Consider the following 25,693-nt stretch of genomic DNA (forward strand, 5'->3'; position numbering starts at 1 on the left):
GTGGCCTGTTATTAGGTACACTTGAAAATGGCGGTGTACCTAATGGAGCGTCCGTGTGATTCCCTCGTTAAGTGCAGGTGCGTGAAAACTTTTAGCTCCTTTTGACCATGAAAGAAGCTAAAAGTTTTCCCGCAGGTGCGCTTAACGAGGGTCACTTGTAAAACATGTTGGAACGCGGCCCTGAGGACTAGAGCTTGACACATGTGACCTTTGACCATATTTCCCTAATAAAGTGGCCTGTTATTAGGTACACTTGAAAATGGCGGTGTACCTAATGGAGCGTCCGTGTGATTCCCTCGTTAAGTGCAGGTGCGTGAAAACTTTTAGCTCCTTTTGACCATGAAAGTGGCTAAAAGTTTTCCCGCAGGTGCGCTTAACGAGGGTCACTTGGACAACATATTGGAACGCGGCCCCTAGAGGACTGGAGGTCGACACCCCTGGTTTAAGTGAAAAGTGCCACACCCGCCCTCACCCCCACTTTCTGATTGGCTGGTTGATCTGTGACATCACTCGGCCACTCCATTAGGTACGCCGCCATTTTTAGGTGTACCTAATAACAGGCCACTTCCTGATTGGCTGTCTGATCTGGGACGTCACTTGGACACTCCATTAGGTACACCGCCATTTTCAGGTGTACCTAATAACAGGCCACCTCCTGATTGGCTGTTGGATCTTTGACATCACTTGGACACTCCATTAGGTACACCGCCATTTTCAGGTGTACCTAATAACAGGCCACTTCCTGATTGGCTGTCTGATCTGTGACGTCACTCGGACAGGGTTGCTGCTATCCCAGCGGACACACGTTATGCCAACATTGATGTTTTAATTTTGGATTGTAGTTGGTGTTATTATACCGAATGTGTTTGAACAAAAGGTTTAAAAAAAAAAATCCGCTATGCCGACATTTGTTATTTTGGGGGACTCCAACTCATTGGCGAGTATAAAAACAAGTAATAAAACACCAGACAAGTTTTGACATAAATGTTTATTAAAATAATAATCATAAAAGTAAATTTCAAACCAGCAATCCAATGTGAAATTGGATAACAATATTTAGGCGTATATATGCATACACATTATTTAAAAACTACTGCAAGTGATTACCCAAAGAGAAGCATAATCTCCCCGTTGTTGCATAACGGCGCATCCCTTCATGCACTATAGTTAGCCGTTAGCTTGGAGAAAACGCGCATAAAAGAAGCGGTGTTTCAGTGAGTGGTTCTTTCTTTCCTTGGCAAATCGACATTCTGGCTCACATAGTTCACGTTAGGAGACGCAACACATTCACTGACTGATCCGTCGAGGCACGGGAACGAAGGCAGTTCACGCACAGAACCGTTCCGTTGGCGAACGGGAAATGCAATCAACAACTCGTTCGTGAACGGGAAGTGACGTCATTTTCTTCTTCGTTTTGATTTACGGCTTGGTGGCACCAGCTTCAATGCACATTACCGACACCTACTGGTTGAAGTCATATGAACTGAAAAAAGAACGAATCACTTTAAGAGCCCAAATGGCAGAGCGTCTTTAAAAGTGACTTTATTTTTAATGTCGCAATATTTTATAGAGCTAGTCTAAAACAGTAAACAAAGCCATATTGATTCTTTTGGATTTTCATCACAATCACTTTCAACAGTTTATTCCTTACACTGTCTGAAACCTTTTTTCAAAAACTGTCACTTTCATTTACAAAAGAAATACAATTTAAAGAATATTTAGTATTTATTTTTATTCAATTATTCGACTCTCCATACATATATAGGAATAGAACTTTACGTCTTTTGTTGTAATATAACTGATTTTAATATAGAAGCTGGTGTAACACTTAAAAGATTTTTGTTGGTGGTGTGCCTCGAGATTTTTTCCAATGAAAAGGTGTGCCGTGAATAAAAAAAGTTTGGGAAACACTGAGCTACACCACGGCACTTCTGAATCCAATGTTTATTTAGAGTCAAACAAATTGAATAAAAGCTTTAAGAAACCATTTTTACCATCACCAAAAACATCCTATCTCCCGCTAAAAACATAAAACTGGAAAAAGTCAGAATAAAATACAAGAATTAGGGCTTCGGTAAGTTGCTACTCATGAGGGAAAGCGAGAAGTAGAACAGTAAAAAAAAAAAAGGCAGCCACAGTCTACACTTGGTTATTTGTAAAGAAGGAACAGATTGTTACAAAGCACAACACAGACTAATTAAGATGCACACAAGAAATATTTGGAGATTGTGCCTCCTCTAAATGAATTCACCTTTTAGTGTCCCGTCTCACATAAGCGCACCAAAAACCATTCCGACGAGCAAATCGATCCGAATAATCTTTTATTTGGTCAAGTCTGATGACGGTTTGATGAATTAAAGAACAGTTTGATTCTCTTTTCCTCTCTCATTTCCGCCTTCGGAAGAATCCCAGAGGAACCTTCATTCTTTTCATTCTGGCCAACTGGCCATCAATAATCACATACCCATTGAGGAAGAGTTTCAAGAGAACAAGGGGGGGGGGGGGGGGGGGGCGGCTACGCAAACGAGCCATTGATGAGATTCGGGGCCGCCCCAGTGAAGTCCTGGCCGCATCGTGACGGCGGTGTGCTTCGAGGGGGTGGGGGGGTAAACGGCTCACTTCCTGCTTCACCCTGAACTCAGGCGGAGTTTGACAAGCTCAACAGGACGCAGTGATGTTTGGGGTACAACTTGATAGTGGGCTGCAAAGGTGAGGGGAGGGAAGGTATCTCTCGGGTGAGAGAATGAGGAGGCGTTTGCCCTCCTTCCCGTCCCTTCCCCTCCCCTCCATCCGGCGCGGCTTTGCCTTCAGGCCCCAGAAAAGGAGGTGGGGGCGGCAGACCCACTAAGCGTTGCGTTGGCCCGATCGCCCATGTTTGCAGAGTGTGGTGGCAGCGGTGCTCCGGGGTGGCTAGCCCGGTATGGGTGCCCAGGAGGTTGGGAGGGCGGGCTAAGCTTTCGCTTTCCATTTCCTCCTCACAGTGTGGCCTGGTGCTGCTGTTCCGACACCCGAGACCCGCTGGACTGTAGTGGATCTCCAAGCCTTCACTGGACCAAAGACGTGAATGACGCTGGTGCCGTGTTCACACCCAGGCGGTCCAGCCCTCGTACAGCTGGGCTAGGTTGTCCATGTTTGTGGCGTCCTTGATTACAAAGTCCACCTGGAGGCAAACAGTTGATTTCATTTAGGGTTCTTCTGTCGTCAAAACTTGAATAAATTTTTTTTTTTTTTAACCTATATCATTTCCACCAGTACAACCTCCCACAAACCTTTTCAATTGAAACAGGACAAATAATTTAAGCAGTGTAATTTGTAGCTACAGTATATTATTACATTATGAATGATAGCAAAATGTGGTACACGGGCTCCCTCTGGTGGCACACAGATATAAAACGGTCACATTCCAGCCACAGTGAAGGGAATGAATACCACCTCATTAACAGTGTGATTGCAAGGAAGCATTTTAAAGCCTAACCTGTTCAGTGACACTCATCCTTCGGTTCGGATCGATGTCTCTGCCTTCCAGCTTGGCTTTCACTCTTTTCCACACACTGACAGCATACGAGTTCCTCTCCTGAACAGCTGCAAGCAAAGGAGGAAGAAGGTTAACTGGTGGAAGAGCTTCATCATAACACCTCAGTCAAAAGTACTGGCATCTAATGGTGTGTCTTATGGTGCCCTCAGGTGGCCAAGACGGACATACAAGAAAGTGGTGTGACAATTATTATTCTTTTTTTTTAAATTGACTTAATGATGAAATAAATGTTTTGTCTGATGAGTGCAGAGCAGTTGTACCTTTTCCTGTTTTGGGATCTCGCGCAGCCCTTTTGGGGCTGGGGTTGAGGCCTTTACTGGTCACGAGTGTGCTGGGCGGGGTGTCCGTGGGGGTTCCCAGGTTACGTGGCAGGGCCTTCCGTGCATTCTGGGACATGGATTCTGTCTGGGTCTTCACCCCACTGCATCGAACAGCTTAAGCACAAAACAAGTTCTGCTTTTAGTATACAATACAATGACACCTCCATGTTGCTTGACGGAGCGCTCTCTGAATAGATTCAAATGAATCAAACAATCAACTGGAAAAACTGACGATGGTGTGAATTCCTCAAAGTCATACCGGCTGCAAAGCTGGTCTGTGTTGCTGACACAGGGCTGGCACATTCATTTTCTCTGTCTGTCACCAGTGGGGAGGCAAAGCCAACCAGGCCGTTGTACACGCTGTCAAGAAGCAAGCAGAGGATTAACACCTCGTCGTTGATAGGAGCAAATTCTTGTGCGCAACGCTGGTGCTACCTCTGACTCTGGGACTGGAGCTCCTTCACAGTGGCGGGGATCTCTTCCAGCAATTCCAGTTGCTCCTGATTCCGTGGTTGCCCGCTGGCCTGAATGACGGTGAATAACACCACCTGGATGTTGTCCTGCCACGCCTTGTACTCCATCAAAAAATTCCGCACGCTGCCCTCGTATGCCACCTCTTCGCCGTCGGCCAACGCTGCCTCCTCGTCCTGTAGGCAGATATTTGTGCTTGACAACAAAAGAATAGTTACAAGCCACAAGTTCAAATGAACAGACAGTACCTTCGCCATGGCTCTGAGGAGGTGCTTGACATCCGCCAGTTGGCGGTTGTGGTTCGACAAAATGGTTTTAATGGAGTCGATGAGAAGTTGCTGTGTTTCAGCGCAGGACTCCAGCTGCTGTTCCCGCTCCTCCTGCGTTCTCTGCTCCGTATTAAGCTCCTCTTCCAGATGCCTCTGGGCGCAACTAAGCCAATCAGGGCTGCCTATAGGTAGGTCCAGCACTGGAGTCTGTAGTGAAGATAAAAACAAAACAAAAAAAAGATGAATATTGCGTCGCGGACATTTCCGAATAAAGAACGGGCAGGCTGATCAGCTCTACAAAAGGGCCCATTAAATGCAAGTCTTCTCCATGAACCTACCAGTCTCTGCAACAGTTCAAGCTCCAGTGTGGACACTGTGCTACTAAACTGGGCAGCAAAAGAGCAGGTCTGCTGGCAGCGCTTCAACAGCTCAAACAAAGCGGCGTCCATGTTGAGCGCCTCAGCCGATCGGGTGCGAAGGCCTTCAAAGTTCAGGATGGTGGAACACAAGAAGGTGACCTACAAGGCAGGAAATATTCAAAATGAGTCAAGCACTGGTTAAGGATACAAAAACAAGCCCAGTAAGCTGGGGCACCTGGCTTGCACGCTGGTTTTCTCTGGCTACTGTGGCACGTCTCTCCCTGATGGTCATCTCAAAGTCCTGAAGGACGGGGGCCAGAGTTGGGTTTGCACCGCCAGCCCATTTGAGGCGCTGCTCAATGCTAGCCTCCAGTGCTGAAAGCTTCTCCTGAATTGCAACGATGGCTCCTTCCTCCTGACTCAGCTTATACAGCTTCTTCTTCATGTTGCTGAGAATGATGGCACGAGGGGGAATGTTGACACTGAGTGTTTGATTATTGGGACCCAGGATGTCCTCATGCTGCCACTGGAGAGGAAACACGTACGAAGAAATAACATTTGATTGGTGATTTTTCCATCTCCACATTTCAGCAAGTGCTACTTGAAAGCAAATATTACGGTCCTTAGGTACTTGAATCATGAATCTGTGGAGTACCTGAAACATGGCAACATGTAGCTGAATCCTCTGCAGGCTGGCCTTTGCAGCTTCCAGGTTGCCATCCAACCTTCGCAACAGATCCAACTTCTTCCAGGCTGTGTCATAGGAGGCGGCCAGCAACGTGGCTCTGTTAAGCAGCGGTTGGGAGACGCGACCTGACGCCAGGTTCTGCTCGGCCGCCTTCTTACAAAGTTCGTCCAAGGACACCTTCCGAAATGAAAAGTCAAAATGTAGACACAACTCTCGAATTACGCGTGCTCAAATTTTCTACCTTGCTTTCGGCACCAAAATCTTTAGCCTCGACCTGGGCAATGACATCCAGTCCAAGAGCAGACATGGTGCTGCAGAGGGCCAAGCCAAGAGCTTGGCTGGGCAGACCCATGAGCATCTGCCAGACAAATTCCGCCGTAAAGGCCTTGATGGGTCGGGTCATTTGTTCCTCGTTGATTATTGCACCAGTCGAACCAGTAGCATTAGGCTGCCGGAACAATGGTTTTCCTAAACTAACTGGTCCATTGGAGGTCAAGAGCTCATCAGGAGGCGGTCCTTAATATGCAGATTAGAAGGGAAGGGAAGAAAAAAGAAGGATGATCTGTCAGTGGCTGGATATTCATGATTTACTCATTTGTGTGCAAATCTTTTACGCATTTAGAAAATCCCACCAGATAGAGTCTGCGCAAAGCAGGAGCACATTCGGAAGAAATCTCTGATGGTTTGTAGTCTCTTAAGAAAGAAAACCTCTTCCATCAGTTCCCGCTGAGCGAGGCTGTCAAAGAAGTTGAGTTGTGCGGCGCGTGCTTCCCGCAGAACATCCACCTTCCTCCACGCCGACGGCACTTCCAGTGAACTCAGCTGAGGGGAAGCAGCAGATAAAACAGGGAATGAATAATATTAATGCAGAAATTGAAAACAAGCAATAGATTGTAATCATCATTATAGACAATAATCACAAAAGTCGAGAAAAAAAAAAAAGGCAGTTATGCAACTTTGAATATTTCACTGACACTAACCTTTTCAGTGAGCTGTCCAAAGGCAGTTTCTAACTGAGTGAACATTCCATCAAAGGCCACAAGGAGCATTTGACCAGCAGACATCTTTGGTGAGTCCTGCCCAGTGGCGTCCATGCAGCGTGGCTGGATAAGCTCAGAGTACTGGGCACGCAACATTCTGTGTGTGAACACAAACATTATTTGCAAGATATTCCCCATCGCTGCGTGGAATGAACCAGCAATGTTCACCTCGTGATGTCCAGACACTGATTGCGTCCATCGTGGTCCAGCCCCGAGGTAGCCAACAGGCTGTCAACCAAACCTTGCAAGCCGAGACCATCGGAGCTCTGCTCGACTAGCTGCTCCAATTCCGCCAACATGGACTCCAGTGTGGGCTCTCCTTTAACCATACAACGCAGAGCCTCGGGGAAGATAATCTGACGGAAGTTGGTGTTCAGTTCCTACAGTCATAAAAGGGAAGTTATGATTGAGACGCTGATCTGCTTTTTTTTTTCCGTGTGCAACGTCAATAACAGCATTACCTGCAAGCAGGTATACACGGAATTGGCCAGATAAATGGTTTGAATGGTGGCGGAAGGTGACGGGAGCTCCAGATCATTTGGCAGGAGCGGGCAGCGCTGCAAAAGCGTGGCCAAGGCGCTGACGTTTCCGATCATGCTGCAGAGCTCCTCTAAGAACCACGCTCCGTCCCGGGACATGAGGTCGACCAGCTGCTCTCCTGCACTGGCTGCAGCACTCTCCATCACCAGATTGCGCCTGAATAATGACATTTTCAATCATGCCTCCATTTTGTGTGACACTCGATTGCAATTTGTATAAACTTGGATGTTTGAAATGATTTGCATTAGCCGTTTGAACCTGCAGAGTGAGCAGAGAGCAGAGGTGATGATGCCAGCTAGGCTGAGCGAGCCCGACTCTCCATTTTCCCTCAGGAAGACCCCGATGCAGTGCTCAATTTCCTTCAGTTGCTCCTCGCATGCGGCTGCGGTCGTGCCTTCGGCTTTCAGTCGCTCAGCTTGATGCACGACGCGCTCGTTGGTGTCGGCCACTTGTCGCTGCAGAGCCAACTCCACGTTGGATATGAACTGGCAGGAAGCCGCGTTGGACTGAGGGGTAAACAGCACTTCGTATCTGTACGGGAAAAGACATCGGCGGTCGGTCAATCGAGGTTTGTAACGTCAAGATTTTGTGGTGGAGCAGAGCTTACTGTCTGTAGATGTGCTGGCAGTGCTCAACTGTCATGACTCTCAGCAATTCCTCCAACCAGGCCTTCCACTGGTGTGTTCGATGGCGCAGAACGTTGGTTCGTGGGTAGAGCAAGGCGACTGTCGCGTAGCTATGCAGCTGCTCCAAGCAAATACGAAGGGCCCCACGCCGCTGCTGGAGCAGGGAGCTCAAATCGGCCTCCAGGCCCTCGCACTGATTGATCAGATGGGCTTGGCCTGCATTTTTCAAGAAGGTTGTAGCTGGCACATAGCTGGGAGGACCTGGGGAACATTAAAAAAAATATTCATATCTAATAATAACTCTAAAAAAACAAAACAATAAATGATGATCCTAACCTAGATCTATGGGGGTACTGATGTCCTGCAGCAGAGCAGCCAGCTGAGTCGTCTCCAGGTTAGAAAATGCCGCCTGGTACTGGGAAATCCAATGGTCCAGGTCAGCCAGCTTACTTTGAATGGCCTCTTGCACAGTCCTCTGTCGTGATTGGAGCTGGGTGTGTTCAGAGTACCTGTAAAAGGAGAGGAGGTGCAATTGTGTCATCAATATTCACAATCAAAATGATGTAAAAAAAAAAAAAAAAAAAACATCATACCTTTGCGCCAGAGTGACAATTCGATGCTCTGGATGGTTCTCTGCTCCTTCCAAGAAGGCCACCTCCTCTTGCAACTTAGCCTGCAGTTTTTCTCCCTGGCAGAGCAGATCCTGGAGAACCAAATACTCCTCCACAGCTTCTTCCACTTGCGGCAGGACGGCCAGCATTTCGTCACGATTCTTAAACCAGTTGACCTTTGCAAAAAAAGCACAGAATCAAAGCAAGAATTGAGTTTTTGGGGGAGGTGGAACAATTGCATATCTGATGATGTCCGAGGAACCAATCTTGACAATCCTCACCTTAATCTCAGCCACTCTGGAGGAGTACAGCGAGCGTGTGATTTCTCTCTCCATCTCCCTCTTACTCTGTTTGCTGTCAGCTTGTTGTCCCCCTCCTCCATACACTGCACCCGCAAAGCCCACCTCCCCCCCAGCAGTCCAATCCACCAGGGGATCATAGACAAAGGCCTCCAACAGCGTCAGGAGGGTCTCTCTTCCTCGGCGCATCATTTGAATAACCTGAAAGAGCCAACGGTAATCAGAAGCGGCTCATTGGCAATGTGCTGCTATGAGCTTACCTGTTCACAAGAGAGCCTAAAGATTCCCTCCACCCCAGTAACTCCGAGTGCACTCTCAATATTGTGCGTCATCCTGAAAGGCACCTTCTCTGGGACTCTTAGACTCTTTCCTAAAGCATGGGAAGCAATTAGTCTCCAATTGGACCGATATGCGAAACTTCATCTAAAAAAAAAAAATCCTTACCTTTTTCAAAACACACGTTGTAATCAATGTGTACAACTTCTCCAGTAGTCATGTCAATGAGCACATTGTCGAGGTGTCTGTCACCAAGGCCAATAATGTATCCCACCATTGACATGACGGCAGTGGATCTAGCATAAGACTATAAAATAGAAAATGGATGTAATTAATCTCAAGCAAAGTGTTACATTGCCATGAAATCAAGTTACCTGAGTGACCCTCCACCATTCACTGGGTGTGGTACATGAACACCACAACTCCTTGGCCAGTAAATTGGAAGGCGTCGCCTCCATCAATTCTTTCAGCACCTCCTTCATGACACCGAGGGGCCAATCTCGCCGCGTGACGTCCAAATTGAGCCCGACTGCTTTCAGGGCAGGACCAATGTGACTGTAGTAGAGCTCACTTGGCCGTGGGACGAGAGGCACCGGCTGCTGCTGGAATGAGTCTTGAGCCTGCGTCAGGGGGAAAAAAAAAGATTTCATTCAATTATGAACGTGGGAATTGTTTTGGCCAAATATAGTCTGTTACCTTCTGAGCTTGCTGCACAGCCTCCCTCTGCTGCCAGCGCTTGTACAGGCCAAAGAGGGGCGTGGCTCCATCAACCCACTGGATGAGTCCCGATCGTGTTCCAAGGGGTGTGACGGAATAATGGCGCGCATGGAAGCGTGGCTGCTCCTGTTGGTTGATCTTGGTGAACATGGTGTTTACGATGGATAAGAACTGCATGATGCGTTCGTCCAAATGTAAATCCTCCAGACCTTGAGAGATGGGACGAGATGTTACCAACGAACATTTGACGCGATCAGTCGGTCTTTACCTTTGAAAAGGTACGGGTAGTTGTGACCGTCAGAGCCTCGGAAGAAGAGTTTCTTTGGCTTGGTCTTGGTTGGAAGGATGGTTATGGATTTGCCGATGCTCTGAATGGTGACGGTGTCCGACGCCGACACTTCGCCGGGCAGGGCCATCTCCGTTGCAGTCATGGATGCCAGATGTGGACTGATCTCGTCCAACTGAAGAAGATAGCTCGCTCGCTTCTGAGCACGCTGCTGCAGGCTTAGCATGATCTAACAAAGATCGCAAATGAACGACAATGAATTCTCTCGGGTGACTAGTGTGTGTTATGTTGGGGAAAAAGGGTATTACGCAATTACAGATTCAAAATATCCAAAACATACCTGTTTAAACGGGAGCCAGCTACTGGCGGGGTTGGCGGGGTTGTGAGGGTTCCTCAGCCGCTCGAGAGCAGAATTGATAGCGTCGCCATACGTTTGCTGGAACCAGGTTTCGTGTGGTGTTTCTGCTGGGGCTGACGTGATGCTACAGACATGTTCCAGTGCAAAAACCACCGGCCGCATCAAAGCAGAGTGCTTCTCGCGCATGATTGCAATCTTCTCATCCCTGAAGCACAATGGAGGGGGGGAGAAAACATAAATCAGTCTTACCGTCATTTTGGAACAAATGGCGGTGTGGGTGTAAAGAAGCTAAACGGCTCACCTTCGGAGTGTGTTATTATTCTGAACTCTCTTCACCTCGTCCTCGAGCTGCTGGATTCGACGCAGGACATGGATGTGCTGCTGCTGCAACACGCCCAGCCACAATTCATCCCAGAGTAACGTCACCCTGCGTAGCTCGCTGACCAACTGCTGGACCTGAAGCACCATGGTTGGGTTTGCCAAGGACAGTTTCTCCACTATCTTGCTGTAACAATCCTGCATCATGGCTTGGTCTTGACTGGAGCAGAATGCTGCCAGTTCTTCTTGATTTTCCCCTTTGTCACCACCCTCTGGCTGCTCCTCTTCCTCCTCTCCTTGGATGCTCCCCAAAAATGTGGGCAGAGCCGATGGCAGTTTACTCCCTGCAAGCAGATTTGCTGTTTTTACAAAGACGATTGTAGTCATGCAACGCTTGATGAGCAATAGTGAAAAACATTAAGGCCTGCCTGAATTCTGAGCCTCGCCTCCAAGGGAGAGCGAGCCAACAATGGCGGGGTAAAGGATGAGATGCGGAGAGTCCTGGGCCACTCGGCACAGCAAGCTACATATACTTTGTCGTATGTATGCTTCTGGATGATTGAGACGTGAAAAGAGCTGTGGCGTGATACCTGAGAAAGAAATCGACAAAAAAAAACTTCTAGACTGAACATCAAATGGATTGAGTTTGACATACCCCTCCATGGTGCAGTTGGGGTGGAGGCTAAACCCAGCTCAAGCCCCTCTCTCAGTTCCCCAGCGTGTTTGACCAACAGACGGAGGAGACGAAGGGTTGCCATGACGATCATGTCGTCGTTGCTCTGTTTGCTGTTATGACAGGACAGCAGGAGTTTGGGGTCGTCCTCATCAATGGGGAGCTGAAACAACAGAAGAAAAGAAATCACATCTGTAGGCAGTTGGCTATGGTGGCTTGCTTATTTTCCTTCTAACTGGTGTGCAGAAGATGTCTCCAAATCTTACCTGGCCAGCATTGAGCTTCAAGAAGGTGAAATAGGCCTGGCAAGAGATCCGGTAGAGGCCAAATATTCGGTCCACCACGCGTCTCCAAACCCGAATTAAACCATCTGCAACAGGTTGGCCTGCATCTGTCAGCCAAGGGCACGATGAGGTGAGCTGTCGCCATATCACATCCACCATGTCGTCCTCATCATCTTCCTGCTGGAGCGCCATATCTTCGTCCTGGAGCACGGAATTCAAACAATAGTAGTTAATGGGGTCAAGTCATGATGATTAAAAAAAAAAAGTTCCAGCTTACCTGAATGCCAGTTGGTCGACACATGGCTTGACCAAGAATGCTAAAAATGGTTTCCTTGTCTTCTTCGCTCGTGGTCTTAGGTAAGAGCTCCTCAATATCCTTCTTCTCTCCAGAGAGAAGAGGCAATCCCTCACCTTGGCTAGAGGGAAATACATTCGTTTACAGTGAGATATTAATTTACGGAGTTGGTATAATCATTCTCAGTCTTCTTGGGTCCACTAACCTGGCATTGTCGACGACCTTCCGACCCCAGCGGTACGCCCAGCTGGCCAGTGCTGCCCAGGACTTTGCCACCTCAGGTGCTAAGCTGGTGGAGAGCTGGTAGAGTTGGCCAAGCACAAAGTCGGGCTCCCCGACGCCAACGCTCACTACGCAAAAATCTGGAGTTATTCAAAAGACCTGCTTCTTGTACACGACTATACAGTACTCAAAATGACCTGAGGTCTCAGTAGTGATGTGAGGAATACTCTGTTCCACGAGAGGAAGCTCCAGCAGAGCAGAAATGTTCTGACACAAAGGTGACATGTTGCTCATAGCGTTTGATGAATTGATCGCCCCTGACATCTTGACAACCTGGAGCAAAAGAGCAAAGCACAGTCATGTGATCAAATAAGTCAAGCTTGCACAGCGGCAGCAATTTTCACACAAAAATATATCATACTAGCAACTAAGGAGCATTCAAATCAAGTGTACCTGCTTAAGCTGGGGTATCATGTCTTTCCAGTCGGCCAACAGCCACTTGCAGAGTGTGAGTAGCGAGCGACAGGCAGCACCTTCGTTCTTGCCCACGTAGCAATATGACAGAGCGGCCCTGCTCAGCATTTCCATGGCTGTGATGGACTGGCCTGCGAAATTTATGACTTTTTTTATGATGAAATAGCTTTAAAATGATTTTTTTTTTTTTTTTTTTTAACAGACGAGCAATTTGTGAATTGTCCCACAAGCCTTTACTGTCCATGTTCTCATCGCTATAATTTGCTTTTGTTGACAGATTTGTGTCCTCACCTGAAGTCCTCACTACTTTGGCCTTTTCGATCTGCAGCTCCGGCCCCCACTTTTCTCCCAGCGTGCCTTCCACGGTGAGGCGCCGGAAGGCCTTTATCAGTTCGTCCCCCTGCTCATCATCTTGGGTTCCGTCGCAACACTGGCTGAGCAAGCGGGATGCCAAAGCGACGTTGCCTTTTTTGCGAGCAAACTTGACAGTCGTCAAACAAAGCTCCGTGAGGTGGGCGTCTGTGGTAGGGGAAGAACCTGGAAGAGGAGGGAAAAAGACTTTTTAAGTTGACCTCGGTTGTATGTGCAAATGAACAATGGATGGTTGTCGTTACAAATGCTGACCTCTGAGTTTGTTGAGGAGTTGTCTCTGGAACATGGTGTATCTGAGGGCTTGAAGGAAAGGCTGGACATCCTGTTGTTTACACGAATTCAATGCCTCACTATTCAAAGGAACCACCGAGTCCTACAGAGAGCACAACGGCACACGCAAATGAATCGAAACCATTTCATCTGAAGACATTCAGCAAAAAATGTTAGCAAAGGTGAAATGTGCTCACCTCTTGTCCTGAAAGTGTGTTTTCTAGAGTGGCAGTGCAGTGAAGTTGCAAAGTGGGAAGGGTGGGCAAGGCATCAGAGAGGGTCAAGGTTGACAGTCGAAGAGGACCCAGGCAGATCCTTCCAGTTTGTTTCAAGCAGCGCACCAATGTACTACAAAAATACAAGAATCATTTATGGATCAAGTCAAAAAATCAGTAAAAAAAACAAAAAACAGTTGTGCTCATTTTGCCCAATGTCTTTTTGCTAAATCCTCACTCTTGATTGGATGGCACCCTTTGCTCTGGTGGCTGACTGGCTTTTGATAGGGCACTAACAGCAGTGCGGAGGAGCTGTACTTCAATGGCTCTCTGAAGTTCTGTTGGGTCAGGACTCATTGAGGGTAGAAGCCTCTTCAGGTCTACACCAGACACAGAAACACAAGCTTGAACAGAATGCTTAAGAATCAAATCTGATGTGCAGTTAGTTAACAAATGCTGCTTTGTTGTTCCCCAAGTTAAAAAAAAAATATTTAGATGCAAACTTGCCCATCTTGTCCTTGCTACTGGAGATGGAGCTGAAGTCTTCTCCAGGAAGAAGTTCCAGTTGAGCACCACATTCAGTCAAATCTCCGTCCTCAAAGCGGCTTAGGGCCTGAATGTAGTTGAAATCAGCCCTCAGGTTGATGTTGACCAGATTGGTGGAGTTCTGTTTGAGGGAATGAACGGTGGCCTGCCATTCCTTGACCGAGGGCCAATCGCAAAGTGCCACGTAGCACTGACATGCTTTGTTAGCCATGAGGTTGACCACCTCAGGGGAGCAGTCGTTGGACTTCAGCAGCACGGTTTTTCGGCTATCGCCTTTTCAAAGAAAACACCGGGTAAAAAAAAAAAAAACAGTCACAATTAAATGGAATCAAACTGACTTGATCAAAATTCATATTTGGTAATTACCATTGCTGGTATGTTTGGGGCTGTTGGTATTACTGGAGAGTTTGAGCAGATAACAGTCGGAGCTTTTGATGCTGCAGTCCATCCCGGAAACTGCAGACAGCTGATCTTGATAGTCTAGCGCTGCTTTCTCAAACCTAAACACAGACGCACGCGAGAAAACACAATGCGCAGACATCATCTTGCTTTTCAATTCGGCAAAATAGTCATTTCACAAATAAAAAATAAAATCCTGAACAATTTTAGCGTGCTTACCGTCCCTCCGCTTGTAAAGCAACCGAGGACAACCAGCTGAGACTCTTGCCGGTGTTGGAAAAACTCCAGGCAGCGAGTCCTTGGATAGCATCGGGACAGCGTAGCTCACAAAGCGCTTCTGCCAATAATGTTAGAGGAATTTCCAATTCTGGACCCTGAAGCAAACAAAACAGAAACAAGGTTGACTCGGACGTGCTGAAGTCATTTCCACCGCCTCCGATCAAGTCAATACACTCGCAGCCAATCGAGTCATCGAGCTGAAACGTATCCCGATCGCACAATCAATCACCTGACCCTACTGACTGACAATATCCTCATCCAAACCTGGGTGCTGCTGTTCTTAATCTCCGCAAGAAGGTCAAAGCCGTGCCGTACGGTGACCGCTGGTTGACCGGACAGGAGACCGACCCTCATGAGTGAAAGGCGGATCCTTGTCAGCCAGTCTTGGCATGTCTGACGGTTGGTGTAGAAAAATGTCCGGATACCCTGGTGTAAGATGTTTCACATTAGTCAATGCAAATGTAATGTTGTGTTCAACACTTCAACTGGACATTTTAAACAAGCAGTGTAGAGATAAACTTAGTCTACCTTTGGTGGGGCGGTGAGAGCATTAGCACAGCCTTCATATGCGTTATACATGAGCTTCTCCAGGTTCTCAAGATACTGAAGCAGCAAAGTGATCCGAAGCTGATTGGAATGGTGACCCTCGCCGTCGCATCCAGCGCCGGCCCATGCCCCAACATCCTGCTCGGGGTTCAAGCTGTGGGCGGCCAGGCTGCGGATCATACCTGAAATATGCACCATACAGGAAATACAATTTAGGTGTACATCATTGATTGAATTTGAATCACAATAAAAGACGTGTACATTTCAAATGCTGGACGTCATTTGACTCAATTTATAATCAAACACAAATAAGAGCTTCAGTATTACCTTCAATGGTCTGGAAGGTGTCTTGAGCCCGCCCGAGTGGCGTCCGGAGTTTGGACAGGACGGTGAACTGTGCGGCTTCCCACACCGCCCACTGCCACAGCACCACTTCGGTTTTTAACAGAGCCCTGGGCACGACGCCGGGTCGCGTGCCATCGGCGCCACCTCTGCCGTCACGTTTCTCCAGGCGCTGGCAGCTGTAATAAAGTCGTTCCAGCCACGGATCCTTGCTGTGGACAAGAATGACAAACAAAACCTTAGTATATCTTTCATTCATATATTTTAAAAAATGACATACCCTCCACGGTGCAGGACTCCATATAAGATAAAGCTGATGAGGTCACTGAAGTCCTGGGGGTGCAAGGTGCTGCTCGGTGCTCGGCTCATGTGGTGGCGGATGGCCAAAGAGATGCCAGTCATCTCTGGATGACTATGGGTGCTAATCAATAAAATAAACATCAAGCCAATTGAGTACAGGATATTAATGACAGCAGAATTACAGCTTGAAACATAGTTGGAAAGGAGTCCGTTTTACCTTAAAGAAACATCCAGGGGTATCTTCCGCAGCAATTTGCCAAAGGCCTGCCTCACCCTCACCGCTGAGTGGACAAGCTGGACTCGGCACACATCCACACACCTAAAACACACAACATGGTCTTGAGTCAGCACGATAAGCGGCTCGGATTGGTCGTGCAACAGATCCTCGGATTTTCTACGGTTAAGCAGTCGGACAAGGAGACGCATTTGACCTTTGCAGAAGCTCCACAGATAAAGATGAAGAGAGGATGAGTAGGCTGTTGCAGGTCTGAAGGCAAATATTGTGATCTTCGTTCAGGGCTGTTGAGTAAAACAGCACAGGGAAATAGGAGCGCTTTTATTACTTGGCAACAATCTGTGAAGATAAAAGAAGAATTGTGAACATGCTGAGTTTACCGTTGGACATCAGGCCACGACAAAACTTGTTGAAGGAAGGCAAGGAGAATAGTGGGCTGTAAGTGTCCGACTTCTTCATCAACAGTGAGATCTCTTGAGCCCATGTCAGCAGCAGCCTCCTGATAAATCAAACCACCAAGTTATTACAAAGTTTATGTTGATCTAAAACCCGCTCGTTTCCTACGGTAGTGTTAAGAACGCTGGCATAAAAATAAAAATACGAAACCTGGCTTCAGGGTAGAGATGTTCCTTCATCAGCAGCCCTCCCAGAAGGTTGAGCAAAGTGCTGAAATGTTTCTTGGTGGCTGTGGTGACAGTACTGATGACAGCCCCATCAAATAGGGACGGGGAAGAAGAAGACAAGCTGGAGGAAATGAAATGATCATGCCTGATGGAGGAAGGCGCAGAGAAGAAACGACAGTAGTTAGAAAGTCCAAAAGTAGACGCAGGCTCGTGATGTCACTCATTTCAATGCTTGGTCATTATCGAGTTGGTCAAATGGGTTGATGTGGCAAAAGTTGATCGATTACCTGGTGCAATGGGAATAGAGGGTGTAAAGCACAGCATACTGGACAGCAGGATAGTAGACTGCTAACTCAGAGTGCACCAGCATCAGCGTGTGACTCAGCAGGGCAAAGACAGTAGGAGACAAAGCCCACATCTAAATGGGTCACCAAAAAAAAAAAAAATTACATATACTGGTACCAGAAATTATTTGAGACGAGCATTATTGTGTTTCGTACCCCAATGAGTGAGTTCTTGGTGTTCCCGATGGTGGTGAGAGTACTTAGATTGAAAATGATGATAAACTGCGCCTTCTCCGGGTTGAGGGTGACTGAAGCGAAAGCTGGGTGGTGGATGCCAAGGCAGGGGCTATCGGGTGGCTGGAGTCCACTGGGGAGCTCCAGGGTAGCCAAAATACTGGACAGGGAACATGCCATCTCTCCCAATACCAATTTGTAAGCTGCTTCCAGTGTTGGGATATTTTTCAGACTCAGGAGCGCCTGGTACACGCTATGTACAGCTGACACCACCTGTGGAGTGCACGTACATCGATACAAAAAGTTAGAGATCTTTCTTAATTTAAAAAACATAGAAAAAATAACTAAAAAATACTACAATAATGGTTAATCAAAGGAAAGCAAGACGTAATCATTTCTTTTTCTGCATACACTTTAAAACTTGATTCCCTGGTCACAAACCTCTTTCTCTCGATGGAAGCGCAATTCTAGCAGCTGTGAGTCCGGTGCCAACAATTTTTCCACGAAGGAGGCAGGCAGCTTTGTGTTGATCTGCTCCACAATCTAAATCATACGTGAAGAGTTAGTGCTCATATTTTCATGTGTGTACAATCCTGTTGTGCAGCTTTTTTTTTTTTCCTTCTGATTGAACTGATATAATGCTGACTGCTAAAAAAAATTGATATCATTTGTATACTTTTGATCAAAAGAATCAAATATGCATTTGTATTGAATTATTCAGCTTAGTAACTCGAGAAAATGCACTCATGAAAGATGGCCGTACCAGAGTGAGAAGGCTGAGTACTGCCAGGTTGTAGTCGGCACCACAAGCACGGCAGCAGTCCAACTGGTCCAAGCCGTAGGCTAAGACGGTCTCCATGAGTTGTCCACAGGGCTCCATACTGGCCAACAACACACCCACACACTCGTTCCCTGCAGTTAGAACTGCCTCAGAGAACTGGACCTGCTTGGCTGTGGTCACGCACGCCAGAACCCGGTTGAGGATCTGAAAAATTTCAACAACGGAATATCGAATTATGAATATTCACATAATGCATGGCAAGGATTCCCCGCCATGTGACACAATCAGATTTTCAACCTCCCAGTTGTCTCGGCAGGCTAAATGAATAATTCAACACAGACACGTGTGCCGCTCTCACATCAGTGACATAGACTTCAGTAATAGGTGGTCCTCTGATGGGGTTGAAAAGTTCTCCGATGCTGCGAACGACTGTACTGAACACCCTCAAAAGAGCTGCCAGCTTTGGTAGAGACACAGCAGGAGGCGGGATGTCTTCATCCACCACCTCCCCTGACGCCACGTGGCTCAGATCCTAAAAAGAAAAACAAGTCAGTCTGTTTGCTTGATGAAAACATCTGGAAAAATCCACACACTTCACCTCTGCATATGCTTCCATGTCCTCCAAGAACTGTCCCAGCAGAGTGGTGGAAAAAGTCAAATCTGCCACCCAGAATTGTTCGAGACTCTGAAGCCAGGCTTTATGTGTAAAAGGGAAAAAAAAAAACATTTTTTCATTTATATTTATAGTTATTTTTTTAACATCTATTAGGCTTTATCATGATTTCATACGATGCAGTGACATTTGCAAAAAGTTAGTATTTTACAACTAGGTCACATGACAACATATCAATGGAACATATACATTTGAAATGAGAAAATTGTAAAAAAAAAAGTTGCATGAAAAGATTTGTCACTGACCTGACACCTGCTGAGTGAGTGAGTGCTTCTGAGTGTGGTCAATGTGCCAGCCCACCAAGATATCCACTGTGTCCTATTAAAAATAACAACCACCACCGAGGATGCAAAGGTGGAGACAAGAGTCACAATGTTAGTGGACTGGTTATGATTTTCACGTTAAAAATGATGATCATCAATCTCAGCCGTATGCCAAAAAAAAACCATCTCTCACCCTGAAATTGGTGCTGAAGACGTGTGGGTAACAGCGAGCCACCTGAAGAATACACCTCACACTTTGGCAAAGCAGCTCTGGAGTGTCCACATTCTCCAAGATGGACTGAAGATTGCTCATCACCAGCTAGAAGACACAAAATAGGACAGTCGCTTTTGAAAATCTATAATGCTAATTGGGAAACGATGATTAAAAGTTCCGGTGAAGCGCAATTTGAGATATGTACATCTGGTTACCTGCATGACTTGAGTGAAGGTCTTTCTCTCGCCGGCGGCCTCCAAAGCCCGCTGTGTCGCCAACAGGTACAAGAGCTTGACCTCGTCACGAGTGCTTGAAGTAAACTTGAGGAAGAGCCACTTGAAGATTCGCTCCGCCTCGTAGCTGAGCACAGTGCAGAGCAGACCCAAACAGGCTGCTGCATCCTGACGCAACTCCCAGAGCAGCTTACTACTACAACCGTCAACATCACATGGAAGCATGTATGTTAGGAGCGGGCTTCACAATTATTTGTTAAAAATAAAATAAAAATAATAAGCTCTTACCTTTCATTCAAAATATCATTCAAAGTGCTGAGGATGGTGTCCAACTGTTTGACCAAGTTCTGCAACAAACACACATTTACCCGGTTAACATGTCCAACTTTCTTCTCGTTTTAGGCTAACTAGGACTACCACTGACCACTTTATTGTCGCTGTGACCGATGAATTCCTTCAACTGCTTAAGGGTGGTCAACCTTCGATCACGATCGTCCTCCCTTGAGACTCGGCGCAGGAGGTTGGCCAACCGAGACTCGTCTGAGTGAGCCATCCCTCTGTCTGCAAGGCGGGTGGAAGAAAAGTGTTCTACTCTTTTGACCAAAGTAGAGCAGCCTTCATGAGGTACATCAAGATAGCATGTAATCGTGGACACCTCACCCTGCGATTTCCTCATGTCCTTTGAAGCTAAAGCACGGTTTCCATGCTGAAAAGAGTTTAAATCCGCCGTCAAGTCATTTGGCCTCAACTCTTGCCCCAGCGACTTCCAACCAAAAGTAGTATCACAGACACCTTGACCAGCTTCATATCCACCTGTGAGTCATCAAATATGCTCCGTTAAAATGTAAATGCGGTTTGACTTTTCTCAATGGCAAACCTCTAACTCAGAGTTTCTATTACTTAGAAACAAAAGTGAAAGAATTTGTTGATTGCCCCACCCTCTTCATGGAGTGCATCTGCAGCGGCATAGGCATCGCTGGGCACCACTGGCTGCTCAGCCAAGCTGGAGGGCAATGTGTCGGAAAACGCTGCTGAACCGAACTCTCTGGACCTCACGCCGTCCTCGATGAATGACACACTCTCAACTCTGGAGAATAGGACAAACGCAAACCAAAAACAAAGTGACACACAAGCAAACTGATCAAATTGGATGCTCTTCCTTTTTAATAATATAACACTGCAACACGTGGAATACAATGGACCATGACTCCCATAATACATAAAAAAAAAAAGAATTATTATTGATGATCAGCTAAGAGTTTAGAATCCTAAAAATTATAAGTAACGAATATATTTTTAATGCAATGCAGTTGGGGTTCAAGTGTAAGAGGAAATTAATGCTGTTACAAATGGACGAGTTTGCAGAAGTTCCAACATAAATGTTCGGAAATAGCACCGTGAGAATGCTATCTAGTGGTGCCCTCACTTAGAATTTCGGTTCCCACATGGTCATAGTTCAACATGCAGTGGAGATATCTCGTGCTCACGAACCGGACATTGACATCATCGTGGATTCAAATGAAATATTAAACTGAAAACTGGAGCGAGGAAACGAAAGTAGACTGCACATTTTCGCGATCATGTCAACCTGCAGCATGCTACGGCCTTCCAAATTAAACCTCGTTGAATCCATGGGTGATTTCAGGCCCACCAGGCAGGATTATTCGTGAAAAAAATCAGACGAGACAATCTATTGTGAATATGCTTTTTAAGAATTCCACAAATGCGTAGAATGTAAATAGATACACACCGCGGTCGCAGAATCTGGAGCGCCAGCAGCAAACAAAGGCATTTCTGTCAGAATTCGGAGCACGTTAGCGCGCGCTTTGCGATTCGATGAACATGCACAACTGTCATCAATTCGCAAGTTTTGATCCCATTTCAAATGATTGTTTGAAGGGGCTCCCATGCTAACGTTAGCGTCATAAGTCAAACCTTTCCTGGATGTAAGGGCTCGCACAGCGCCTAAAACTACACAAGTGACGGGCTAGTAACCACGTAATGTTTGACAAGGCCAACACTAGGCCACGTTGAGGTGTTTAATTTTGAGACTAGGAGACTAAAAAAAGAGTCGATTTCCATGCGGTGACTACTTGACGAGGAAGCCGAGCACAGGCCCTAAAAAACACAGCGTTTTATTTTCATCAGTCTTCCCCGAAACAGAGCACCAACCTGGGCTGCCAGTCATTCCGGTGTGGTTGCAGTTTGTGGGCACCGCTGAGCCGAGACCTCGAGGCTTTCCGGCTCATTACCTTCTGGGGAGCTGCATGGCCCGCTTGCAGCGGTAACGTTAAACGATTACCTCAGGCTTATGTTAGACTTTCTGATTATGTCAAGTATCGCAAATCGGTGGTAACTCGTTGATACAGTTAGCTTAAGGTTGTGTTTGGTTAGCCTTCTTCGTGCTGAAAGAAGCAGCCCAACCACGTATATATTTTGGTAGCGCCCTCTATCGACTGGTTACCGCAACTTCAGTGTCGAAATTTAATTTAATTACAGCACCTTCTTCTCAAATTCTTCTTTTATATATAGTTTTGTCACTTTTATGTTTAAGATCATCACACAAATGTAATTGTCAAACAAAAACAACCAAAGTAAACACTCCAAAGCCATTCAGAAGTTGACTTTCTGGTGTGCTTCCGATTGTTTTTCTGCTGCAGAATCCAAGTGCGTTTCAGTTTGAAGCCACAAATTGATGCCCAAACATTCTCCCACCGGATTTTCTTGTAAAGAGCAAAATACATGGCTCCATTACTGTGACGGCGACATCTGGAGGCAATACTGTAATTTACACAATGACCGCCAGAGGGAACCCAACTGCATCAGATATACAGGTATCTTCAAAATTGTTCATACTGCTGGTAAAATATTGGAAATAATGGCTTAGTTGTATAGGCTCTGGTGTATCACTGACAATTTGGAAATAATAATAATAATAATAATGACAAAAGTAATAAAAATAATCATCATAAGACGAAGAATGAGGAGGAGGAGGATAATGATGATGAAATACATATATATATATATATATATTTTTTTTTTTGCATGGAAACTACTGAAAACTTTACAAACAGAACAATTATTACCTCCTGAATCATAATAAACGCCACTAGTTTATATAGTTATTGACAATAAAGCAGACTTTGACTTTGATATCAGTAAACTTAACTTAACAAAGGAAATTCAGTGGGCTATGTCTTTACTGTTATTGTAATTAAAAGTTTAAAATGACTCCTATGGTTTAAATTGTTAATTTTAGAAATCATAAACATATTTGGGAATGGGGGAAATGTACAAGGCGCACAAGTTTGGGAATTTTTGCAATTTGCGTAGGTCACTAACCCCCATGAATAGTTAGACTTCACTCTGCTATGCAATTCTCATAGAACAAACAATATCTTCATTATGTATTCTGAAGTTCATTCATCCTATTCTTTTTGTGTGTCAATCCATCTGCTGGCCAATAATAACTCTGTTCAAGGCCTAGCATACAGGCCTTTGATGGCGCCGGACATTCAAAGCGGCCGTGCGTCAGCCCTGACGTCAATCCATCCAAACACACTGATCACTGTGTGGAGGACAGGACAGGCTTGCTACTTTAGGTGTGTCTGTTAGCTTAGCTTGGTAGCGTAGCACAATGAAAACATAACTGGAAAGAGCAAGGGGGATAAAGGCATAGGAATGTGGGAGAGAAAAGTTAGGATTTAGTTGTTTGAAAAAGATGCCGCAACATGGAAACTACACCAAGAGCTATGTCTCATATTTTGTGTCGTAAAGTGAAAACATTTTAGGTATGCCTCTCAATAAGTTTTACTCAATTAAAAAAAAAAAGTTCAAATCCAAGCTTCGGTCATCCTGTGTGGATTTTGCATGTTCTCCTCATGCTTGTGTGGATACTCTGCCGTATTCTAAAAATGTCCTTTACAAATGTATTTTTTTTAAATGACACAACATTAGGTGTATGGAATACTTTAATTTATTTAACGTTATTTTTTTTCAGTGTATCGAACCAAATTTATTTTCCTTCAACATGCAGTTTTTTAAAACCTTGAAATTAATTCTGCAAGACTGACCTGCCCACACCAATATACTATACTACTATACTAATATATGAGATTGCAATATATTTGTGTATATGTATATATATATATACAGACACACACACATAGATATATGAATGGACTATCTCTTTAGTCTGTATCAGTAGGCCTAACGGTATTCATAACTGAATGTGTCACATGCACACACGTACAATTCCAGTCCTCGGCAACGGCACAGTTACTTAGAGACTGATTGCAAAGAGGGTGTGTTTCCATGGCAACCCTAGTGGCTGAGTCATCTTCACCGCAGTGCGTGCTCTTCCTATGAGTGCACATGTGCCAGTGTATCGCTTTTCATTCATTCATTCATCTTTGTGCACTTTGAATCATGATTCAAATGAGAAATTTTGCATGCCAGAGAGCATTGTGATGCAGAATGCCGTCTTCATCTCCGCGGCATGACATCCTTATTCAACCCAATGTTTTTAGCATCGTGATGTAGTCTATCATTTTCCAGTATGATGTCACCGCTTCTGCCATGAGATGCATGCTGACAACAGAACGAGCCTTTTTATGGCTTGAGCTGAGAGGTCTGACCCGGAGCATTTAGCGTCTGACATGCAAATCAAAGGTTAAATCGGAGGGTCAACAACGCATTCAACGAAGGTCACGTTGCACATTCTAATGCAACATAACATTCATTCTGCGCATACATAATGCACGCTCAGAAAGCTATAACTTGCACATTATGAACATTGAATTCAGTGATTCTTTCACGCACCACTAGAGGGAGACCATGTACAAGAAGGTACTCCACATCAATAAATGACCTCTCGGAAAGCCGAAAATGAATTTGACACGTGCAGCAGGACACATTTCAGATCTGGTTGCTTAGGCAAAGATATTTGCGTCCGTTTTTGCACACATAAATCAAGAAGGAGTACTAATCACGGTTGATTGAATATGCGACTTTGCAAATTGCCTAAAGGAAGGTAAACAAGCATGTTTGTGAACGGCAAATAAAAGTTACATGCAAATGACTAAATCACATATTTGATAAAATCAGAGCAGCTGTAGAAATGTTTCAACGTACATGTATTTGGGTTTGCCTAGTCTCCTTGCCATGTGGATCTTTCCTCCCTCCAGCTGGGTATCAATGAGCAAAGTGAAGCTGTTGTTGTTGCTGGCGGGACCTGAGGAATCTTACCTGTAGCATTTTATTTAATACTCTCAAAACAAGTATTTAGCGTATCATGTGATTCATGATGATACTGATGATTCCTTGTCAAGTATTCTTCCATGCATTTTTCCCTAATGGGTTTTCTGCAATTTATTCCTTGCCTGAAAAAAAAAAAAAATTGTGATTATTTTGTAAATCACAGCAGCATTGTGTGCATTTTTACCATTTCACACCGTTTTGTCCCATCCTTGCTTACCCTTGTGGTCAAACTAAAAAGTGTTCATTAAACGGAATGATTTGTGCTTCCTGTCACCAAAAGGGACACAATCTTTCCCAATGTGACTTTGTAAACAGATTTATGCCCACAGCATGAGTAATATCTAGTGCACACAAGCCTCCACCCCCATATCCATTACAGGGAGTGTTCCCTTTCCTCCTCCCAAAATCCCTGCATTATTGATGCCATAGTATGTGAGGTACGTCGAGCGTACGCCGGCTTTTTATTTGGCTTTGCGTTGCACTTGACATTTTCTGCCTGCGTTACATCAAGAGTGCACACTGTGCTTCTGTATTTACACTGTGAATGCATGAATTCACTTGCTGTTTCAGTGTGTGTGTGTGTGTGTGTGTGTTTTGTCCATTCCATGGGTGCTTTGTGCGAGTCTGTGTGGGTGTATCTCTTTGTGTCGAAGAGGGTGGGAGGCTGAGCGGGGCGGGTAGCGCTCTATAAATAGAAACTCACAGCAGCTCCCTCTTAGCCCTCGTCTTGGACTCGGAGAGAAAACCAAAGGGGAGGGAAGAAGGAGAATGAAGGAGAGAAAGAGAAAATGCAGATACAAAACAAGCAGAGGAGGGTGAACTGTGGCATCACTTCCTCAACAAGGTGATGCCCATAAAAGGACACAGGACATGCACAGATTTATAAGAAGGCTTGGATGCGGCCTTGTATAAACACACTTGTAAAGCTTCGCTTTATCGATTTTTCTTTTTGATGACATTGGAA

At 45.6% G+C, this 25,693-nt stretch overlaps 1 protein-coding gene across 1 annotated transcript; it reads right to left on the bottom strand.

Moving 5' to 3' along the window:
• Positions 1-1,525: 1,525 nt before the first annotated feature.
• On the bottom strand, positions 1,526-21,887 carry smg1 (SMG1 nonsense mediated mRNA decay associated PI3K related kinase). Its single transcript, XM_049743845.1, has 62 exons — positions 21,643-21,887; positions 20,409-20,557; positions 20,131-20,283; positions 19,895-20,031; positions 19,759-19,817; positions 19,453-19,666; positions 19,217-19,342; positions 19,006-19,078; positions 18,686-18,783; positions 18,446-18,619; positions 18,070-18,291; positions 17,748-17,849; positions 17,289-17,579; positions 17,076-17,206; positions 16,772-16,933; positions 16,546-16,664; positions 16,362-16,449; positions 16,148-16,249; positions 15,911-16,051; positions 15,616-15,842; positions 15,271-15,470; positions 15,007-15,168; positions 14,683-14,837; positions 14,431-14,564; positions 14,026-14,337; positions 13,757-13,898; positions 13,501-13,651; positions 13,286-13,406; positions 12,953-13,198; positions 12,641-12,792; positions 12,385-12,520; positions 12,171-12,315; positions 11,948-12,086; positions 11,653-11,871; positions 11,369-11,549; positions 11,142-11,303; positions 10,697-11,057; positions 10,378-10,600; positions 10,020-10,266; positions 9,731-9,960; positions 9,409-9,654; positions 9,203-9,341; positions 9,019-9,128; positions 8,741-8,959; positions 8,442-8,635; positions 8,185-8,357; positions 7,830-8,109; positions 7,481-7,753; positions 7,144-7,378; positions 6,851-7,062; positions 6,623-6,779; positions 6,275-6,464; positions 5,884-6,158; positions 5,610-5,819; positions 5,190-5,480; positions 4,934-5,113; positions 4,575-4,802; positions 4,291-4,502; positions 4,115-4,215; positions 3,796-3,969; positions 3,476-3,582; positions 1,526-3,160 (listed from the first exon to the last, which is right to left on the bottom strand). Exons 1-62 carry the CDS (start codon positions 21,717-21,719, stop codon positions 3,083-3,085), a joined length of 10,947 nt encoding a protein of 3,648 aa, XP_049599802.1. The 5' UTR covers positions 21,720-21,887; the 3' UTR covers positions 1,526-3,082.
• Between the last annotated feature and the right edge of the window lie 3,806 nt (positions 21,888-25,693).

This window comes from Syngnathus scovelli, chromosome 16, assembly GCF_024217435.2.
Source record: "Syngnathus scovelli strain Florida chromosome 16, RoL_Ssco_1.2, whole genome shotgun sequence".
NCBI classification, from domain to species: Eukaryota; Metazoa; Chordata; class Actinopteri; order Syngnathiformes; family Syngnathidae; genus Syngnathus; species Syngnathus scovelli.